This window comes from Anopheles gambiae, chromosome 2 (genome assembly GCF_943734735.2).
Source record: "Anopheles gambiae chromosome 2, idAnoGambNW_F1_1, whole genome shotgun sequence".
Taxonomy (NCBI): Eukaryota; Metazoa; Arthropoda; class Insecta; order Diptera; family Culicidae; genus Anopheles; species Anopheles gambiae.
Genome location: NC_064601.1, coordinates 55500688 through 55509366, shown reverse-complemented (window position 1 = coordinate 55509366; position 8679 = coordinate 55500688). Strand labels below are relative to the sequence as shown.

The 8679-nt window shown below is 41.8% G+C and overlaps 1 protein-coding gene across 1 annotated transcript; it reads left to right on the top strand.

The window, feature by feature from the left end:
• The first annotated feature begins 243 nt into the window (after positions 1-243).
• LOC1274663 (early growth response protein 1-A) lies at positions 244-1672 on the top strand. Its single transcript, XM_313817.6, has 2 exons — positions 244-985; positions 1080-1672. The coding sequence occupies exons 1-2, from the start codon at positions 376-378 to the stop codon at positions 1355-1357; spliced, it is 888 nt and encodes a 295-aa protein (XP_313817.5). The 5' UTR covers positions 244-375; the 3' UTR covers positions 1358-1672.
• The last annotated feature ends 7007 nt before the right edge of the window (positions 1673-8679 follow it).

Sequence of the window (8679 nt, the reverse complement as noted above, 5' to 3'; positions counted from 1 at the left end):
TGCTACACTCGATGCCCTCGTCCATCGATTCAGTGCAGACATTCTGTCTGTTGGTTTTGTAATATTTATGCGTGTGTGTGTGTTTTTCCTATGCTGGAATACCAAATGAAAGTGAAGGAAGGGAAACCCCTCGGTTTAAGTGAATCTTTGTCCGAAAAGGGACATCGATCCCTTCTTCGAGTACAATCGGTCCTTCTCGCTCGAATCCTCGCGCCAGGATTTTGGGAACGCATTTTCGTTTAAATTTGTCAGTTCCCCCGCTTGCTCATCTCATTTTGGTGCCGGCTTGCCAAGTGTAAACATCTCGTGTAGCTCGTGCGCTAGAGTATTTGTAGACCGTATTCGCTGGATCGAAGTATCGCAAAAGTGAACAACATGTCGGCCAAAGCACTAACGCCACCTCAGACGTACTCACGGCTGTTCCGTCCATGGGACGGTAAGGAGGCAAAGTTGGAAGTGCCTTCGGGAACGCGCAGCGAGCCAAGCCCAAGCCGTGTTAGTGATGAAGAGTCGGACTGTTACAGTGACAGTGAAAGTGAACAGACGATTAAATCGGAACCAATGGACTACAATCACAGTCCCGTGAAATTAAGTGCTAATCTCGGAACAAACGTTGCAATCCCGTCGGATCCCTCCATGTTGCATTATCCTTCAGCGGATGTGGCCGCGTACTACCACTACTGCTATCAGCAGCAGCAGCTCCAGCTTGCCGAACATCCACTCCCGACGCAAATACACGCGGAGGCACCGCGAGTTTCGGGGCCAATGGGAGCTTTCGGAGCAGCCGGTTTACCGCCAATGATCGATCCACTCGGATTTACGTACGACCAAATGGAGCAAGAGTATATGCGTGTTCTGAGTGAGGACGCTAAGGCAAAACTGCTGGCCAGTCGCAAACAGCGGCCAAAGAAGTTTAAGTGTCCGCACTGTGATGTAGCATTTTCCAACAATGGCCAGCTCAAGGGACATATTCGAATTCATACTGGTAGGTATTTTGTACAAAGTGCACAATTTTCAAAGCCTCATTGGTTTCCTACATTCAAACTAACATCTGCATTACGTTACTTTACCTCTACTAGGAGAGCGACCGTTCAAGTGTGATGAGCCCAGTTGCAGTAAAACCTTCACCCGGAATGAGGAGCTAACACGCCATAAACGTATTCATACCGGTATCCGACCCTACGGTTGTCAGACATGTGGGAAAAAATTTGGCCGCCGGGATCATCTCAAGAAGCATAGTAAAACTCACTTGCCTCAGGAACGGTACACGTACGGGCTAATGCCTGCGTCGGCTGCCGCGGCCGCTGCTGCGGCTATGCTAATGCCAATGTACGCGACACATGTCTTTGGGTACTAGAGATTGTTCTCTACACACACCACTGCCATTTTTGAATATAAAACCCAGTGATCGTGTTGATAGCATATACTATCGATCGTGATAAAGTCATTGCAACTGACGTTCGGAACTATTGTTTGGAAGCACTCGCTTATACTATAGTTTGAGAGTTTAAAAGGACTGCTAGTATTAAGCATGGACAAATATTTTCGGGGAGTATCATGGGAAAGGGTGTTCTAAAAGTGTTAAAGATTCTTAAGAATGTATAGTTATGCCAGAATAGTTATAAGGATATGAAGAATTATTTTAAAAAATACAAATATAAAACAAATAACACTGAAACAGTTTTGTTCTTTTTTTTTTAAACAGCATAGTCTGCGAAACATATATTCCAGTACTATACAACAGAAATACAAATCCACAAATCACAAATATTCATACAACGATACAACGATTTGGATTTTTATTTTTCATAATTCTTTTTTATAGACTATTGAGAAAGTTCTTTTGAAAGAAAATTTTAATCATCTTCTTGTTACAATTATAAGCTGACTTATTTACCATAGTAGACATTATATGTTGACAACAGTTGTAGCCAAATGATGTTAGATTCAACTCCCAAACCGCATTTTACCCACAGAACTTTCCAACCTGAATTTGTGGTTTACAGAAAAGCTCCGACCATTAAATGCGTTTTGAAAAATTGGCATTGAAGTTGAAAGCATACTCATAGAATTTCAATTGTTTTAGGATAAATCTTTAAATTTATGAAACTTGTATAGCCAGTCACGTAGTTTAGTCATTACACATCATCAGCATTACACATCACATCATAGTCCACAATTTATAAATATAATTTTAATATCATTACAAAGAGTGTTGAATGCGATCTAAATACGCTTTGTAATATCATTTGACAAGACACTCTCGTGTCGCAAAAAATACTAATCAACACATCAAACGAAGAAGGCTGATAGCACCTCGTTCAGGAGTGTTGAACCCTTTGACTTGTAGGCCAACCAGTGCGGTCAAGGAGTTGGACACATTCGTTATTTTAATTTTGGACATCTTAGATCTAAACTAGGCATGGGCAAAACGATTCTTTTCACCGAACGCGAACGAACTAGTTCGCTCACCAAAAAGAACCGAACGCGAACGACGATTCTTTCGTTCTTTGTTTCATGAGGTTTTTATTCACAAAGAACGCTCGTTATCTTTTTCATTTACCCACCATAGACGCATACTGTAGCCAAAGAAGTACTCATTCTGCGGTTAAAACCAATCATTTAAAAACATTAAACACTCGGCTGTCTGGTCAACACAATCCATCGCAAAACCGACCAAAAACTAGCATGTAAAAAACTAATACGAGCAAAAATGTCTCCTGCATATATTGTACAGTATCGGACAGAAAGATAGGGCATTGGTTTTTTAACGCACCGTGCACCCGTTGGGCCAAGTTTATGTGTGGTTTGTATGTGTTTGTGTTTGTGTGTGTGTGTATGTGTGTGTGTATGTGTGTTTGTGTGTGTGTGTGTGTGTGTGTGTGTGTGTGTGTGTGTGTGTGTGTGTGTGTATGTGTGTGTGCATGTGTGTGTGTGTGTGTGGATGTATGTTTGAATGTGTATTGATGTGTGTGTTTGTTTCACAAGTAGGACGTTTCGGATAGATTTGTAAGTAGTTTTTTTGTGTTTTGGGTTAGGTTTTCGGTGTGATAAGCAGGACCACCGCCCTCGCGATTAGTGTGTTTTCGATATATTAACAATGTTACGGTCTTCTTTCGCCGTGGTCTTCTGAGGACGTCCGGTTGACTTGCGCGTTTCGGTTGTCCAAGCGCGTTTCAGTTGTCTAAGCACGTTTCGGTTGTCCGAAGCGCGTTTGCCACAAAAGTGCGCGATCGTTCCATTACGAACTCGATCCTTTTGCGCTTAATGCCAGCAGCAGCCATTCGCTTTTACATATGGCGCTGATGATCGGTACAACGTTTACCTCGACCCATTGTTACTAACATTGCTTGCTTGGACCGTCAAGAACGCGCTGGTTAAAAACTTGGACACGGCTGATCCCGTGCTCTGCCTGCGTTCTACTTCTATACGCGATGAACTACATCGTTATGGAGCAGCGAAAACATCGCATGGATAAAAACTATCAACGAGTACGCGAGTAAGCGTCTTCCCTTCAAAATCGAGAAAAGAATACTGCCGCGCTCATGAAACAAAACGCCCATTGAAAAGAACAACTGCGCGCCAGCTCAATGAACGCACAAAGTTTACCATTCGCACACAACGTGCAACGCAGAGATGCACGAAGGCCTTTCAATGGCGTGCACTGGAGAAACACCTGTGAGGGAATGCCGAGTTCATTGCTATTGTGCGTGTGTCCATTTCGCACCGGTGTCGCATTCACATTCATGAAACAGCACACCTGCATTTTCGTCCGAGGAACAAGCGCTGCTGTCGATGCAAACTTTAGTTTTTATCCAAGTGTAAACGCACAATGTTTCACATGATAACACACATAATAAGAATAATTTCAACGCAATATGACATCATGGCAAGCTATGTATTTCAGACACAAACACGCGCACTTGCAAATACACATTAAAAAGCACACTCTCTTTCTACTACTACACACACACACACACACATGCACACACACAGACACACATACATACACACACACACTCATACACACATACACACACACATACACACATACACACACACAAACACAAGTAACGTGGCAAAACAAGTGTACGGTGCATTGAAAAAAAAGGGTCCTATCTTAATGTCCGATACTGTACCCCATGCCTTATACACACTTAAGGATTCTATTTAAAAAAACTACTTAAATATGGATCAACATGATGAGCGCAATCAATTCAGTTCAGTTCATTCGCGAACAATGACTAATCCGTTTGAACGGGCTCGATCTTTTGAATTGTATAGGTATAATTTCCATACCAACAGAACACAGATCGAACACCAGTTCGAACGCGTTCGATGAATTCAGTTGTGTAGGTACGATTTATACACCAACAGAACACAGATCGAACACCAGTTCGAACGTGTTCGATGAATTCAGTTGTGTAGGTACGATTTACACACCAACAGAACACAGATCGAACACCAGTTCGAACGCGTTCGATGAATTCAGTTGTGTAGGTACGATTTATACACCAACAGAACACAGATCGAACACCAATTCGAACGCGTTCGATGAATTCAGTCGTATAGATACGATTTCCACACCAACAGCACACGTATCGAACACTGCTGGACAAATTCGACGGCGTTCGAGGAATTGAGTTGTATGGGTACGATTTCAACACCAACAGGGTACATTTTGATCTCTGACGACCCGTTCGCACGGTGCGAGAAAGAGCGAGAAAGCAAAATGATTTTGCACGTTTTATTACCACATTTATGTGTGCCGTCGAACACTGAACGGAACGTTCGAACGCGTTCGGTGTAGTCAGTTTCTTCCAAAAGTCCTGGTCGTTCTTTTTGTTAAGAACCTCGTTCGTTCGTGCACTTTACCGAACTGTTCGAACGGTGCGATTCTCGTTCATTTTACACATGCCTAATCTAAACATTTATTTTCTAATAGAAGAGGGTCTTTATCAGGTATTTCTTTACGAACTAGCTATTTACGAATGAACTTACCTTTTCCCGTTCGAACCTTGTTCTGATCGTTGCATTTGGAGATGGAATGAACCTATTGCCTTTGTTCCGAAACGCACGTTGATAGCGTGCCTGAATAACTAGAGTTCTTTAGCTGCAAGCGTCAATGATTTATCGCAACAGTAGTTGTAGACTATATCTCCTTTTTTAACCATCTTCATTCTATGGGATCTTTAAATGACATCACAATCTACAGAAGTCAGATCTCATACCGAGTCATTGGTATTGGGTGCTGCACGAGAAGTTTAGTAGTGCCTTGAGTATTCTTTACGAGTAGATGGAGGTAGTATAGCGATAGGTACATCTACGGAATTTATACTGCGTGTATACAAGCTTGTTAAGTAGTTTAGTATTCATAAAGAGATGTTTAGGATTAAAAGGCCACGAAGATCATTACGATGAGTCGCCTTAGAAGAGAGTCGAATAGTGACAGTTGCAGTGTATCTTGTTTATTTTATAAGCAATCATTGCTTGCTCTCATTGTGTTGTTTCTTTTTGTCATCATTTTTCATCGTCGTCCTAAACCGATACATAGGAAAATCCCTGTACTAGGTTAGTTTGATCGCGTAAATTACAACACGAGCCAAAGTTCTAGTACAGTATAATCAGTACGTTGCATATATTATTTTAACTGTCTCCCAAATGAAACCTGAAATGAAACTTTGAGTATCTCTATATCCTTATCCTAACAAAGTTCTTACGATTGCAAACCGCAACATGAAATAGGTATGTATGTTATGAACCTGAGCGTAAAATTAGCGCATCAAATGTTGATGACTTGTTTAAACTTCAAAACGGAAGCCTCAGTTCTCAGCAGGCTTTTGCATCCCCCCAGGCTCTACGGGAGGGCACTGCGCAATTGGCAGTAATGCTCTATCACCGTAGTCAGGTCTCTATTTCTCGCCAAATTTAAGAAAGTCGGAACACCACAAAAAGGTTACATTGTGCATAGACCATTCTTTGAAATTAATGTTTCTATTTTTGCGATTCCCATGGCAGAGTACTGCTGAGCAGCTCAGCACACCAGAATCTGCAGCTACCTGTCGCCGCCGTCGATGTCGTAAAATGATCATCACTTCACAATCGTTCCGTCGCTCCTACCATGGGACCTGTCGAGATGTGCTATTGTTTTCCTCGCTCAGAAAATGCTTCGAGTTCTTGTGAACTGCTGGGAGGAAACACCATAGTAGGCCAATCAATCGTAAGTCAGTGTCGAGTACAGCACCATACAGCCCACATAGCTGCGACGGTGATCGAGGAGGTCAGTATCGAGAACCGTAACCGAAAGCGACATAAAAGAAACGGATCTTGCACGCCTTTTTATTACCATTCTGAATCCTATTATCCCATTCGCCAGTCGGTTTTTTTTTTTGTTGCTCTTGCTTCTTTTATCTAGAAATCCAGCGAAGTGAGAAAATAGCGTCAACCGGGGGTGAGGCTCGTGAGAGCAAATGGGAAGAAAAGGGACGAAATGAAACATACTAGCTTGCGGGAAACGCTGCCAGCATTCCCACTGGGGCCCTTAGCTCACCTTTTCTAGCAAACGCTCTTTTCCTTGGTTAATTCTGCTCTATCTTTCTCCTTGGTGTTCCGTTTTCCTGCATCTCTCAGTCGTGAGGCTTAGCTAGTGGACTCCCGTAAATGTTGGTTTTTATTTATGGCCATTAATTCCATTACATGGGAAACCCTACGCTCTGATGTCAGGTATCGTGTTGCTCTAATCAACCATGCACTGCACCTACTTACAGTATGAGTGCGTCTGACAAAGTCAAAGGACAATCTTGGACAACGCGCTCGCTTGCACATTTGCAGGGTTCGTTCGTGTGGGAGTCTCTTGCCATTGTCCTAACTAAACAAAAAAAAGGTAGACAAATTTAGGAAATAATGCCGAACAAGATCCTACGATGGCATGAGAGTGGCAATGAAATGAAGCACAGCAACAACAAAAAACGAAGCAGCTCCTAAAGGAGAACTTCTTCCACGGGGCCCAGTTGTGGCCAGTTGTCCGAAGTTATGAATGAATAAGAGTAAAAAAGGACAACACATTCACAAAGGCTTATAAAGGCATGAATGGGGAAAGGCCAAGAACGGACCAGACAGCCTGTCGTCTTCAGTGGCCCACAGGTTCGACTGCCGGGTGGGCAGCATGGTTCACCCCGAATCGAAATTGCTCGATCGGAAACGGTCGGTCAGTGGGTTATACCACCCGAGCTGATTATCATTCGAAGCAGTCCCGTGTCTTACGAGGCGAAAGAAGCAACAGCCCCGGGATTGCGATGAATGAAAAGACATATGTATAAATCAAACACTACAGGAATGGCAACCTCCTCGGGTCAGGTAATCCTACACCCTTCCTACGCGTGAAATTCTTCGGGATTGTATGCTTTTTTTTCTTGGAGAATTGATTCCAATTGACAGAATTGGGCAATCGACGGTTTGCGGTTTCACTCGTGTTGATGTGAACGATGTGTATCAACCCGGTTATTGTCCGTTCTCTGGTAGAAAGTCTGGGAAAATTTCAAAATCGTTCTAATTTCACGACCAATCGGTGGTAGTTACTTTTTTTCTTTCCTTTCTTTTTGTAAAGATGAGTTTTTGCTTCTAACTGTTTCGATTCAAAGCTTTAACATGGGTAATGAGGACAATATGCTGGGGATCAGGTGTCCCCGAGATTTATTGGATGAATCTGTATCACATTTCAAGCAGATATGGTGATACATGTTGGGCGATCGGTGTTGCGTTGAAGAAGTTACGTGTTAGAATCTAATATGAATGCATGTTTTATAATTTTACACATGGTATGATGGTTTTTACATAGCATATATTATGCATTTAATGTTCTAATTGCGTTGTTTTCTTCGACACCTGAAGACAGATATAGATAGTACTAACTTTGTTAACTTTTAGATTTTATGTTGTCCTACCATAATTGTGATAGTATTGGCCAGCAACAATTGCACCGCTTTAAAAAGAATTACAGTGCGAGAAATTCAGCGACTCGCATTCAAGAATGTCTATTGAAAAAATAAAGACATATACGTATTCCGTATTACTTCGAATTACGGACACTTTTTGCATGTGCTAACTTCTTACAAATACAAATAATTTTATTGGGAAATGACAAAAACTCATGAAACTGCAACGATATACAGATTCATATTCTGGACAGTTTCCAGCTCATGTTTCAAATTACGGACGGATTTGATTAATTTTCCGGACAGCCTCAAAATTTCATTAATAATCTTCATATTAACACACACACACACACACTACACCTTTGTTTGTTTTTAACTTATATTTACGTCCGGACACCAAATTTTGAAGGTTAGTGTCCTCCTGGATCGACAGGACGTCGGTCTTACTGACAATGGGGTTTGCGTGCGGTTTTCCTCTTGCATTGAACCGATGTACTGCTGCGCGAATCAAAGATCGTTCCTGTACGGCCATTTAGACATTGGGCACATCTATCTTCAAATATCTTTGTTTGATTAGTATAGCTGAATCTTTGTTTTTATTCTCACCGACTAAAAACATATTTTAATGAATTTAATCATAATTTACTTCTATCCGGAATTAATAATAAGATAAAAAGTCTTGCTTGGAATTCCGGACGAAATCAAACAAGGGTTTTAATGAAATTTAGAGCACTATTTAATAATA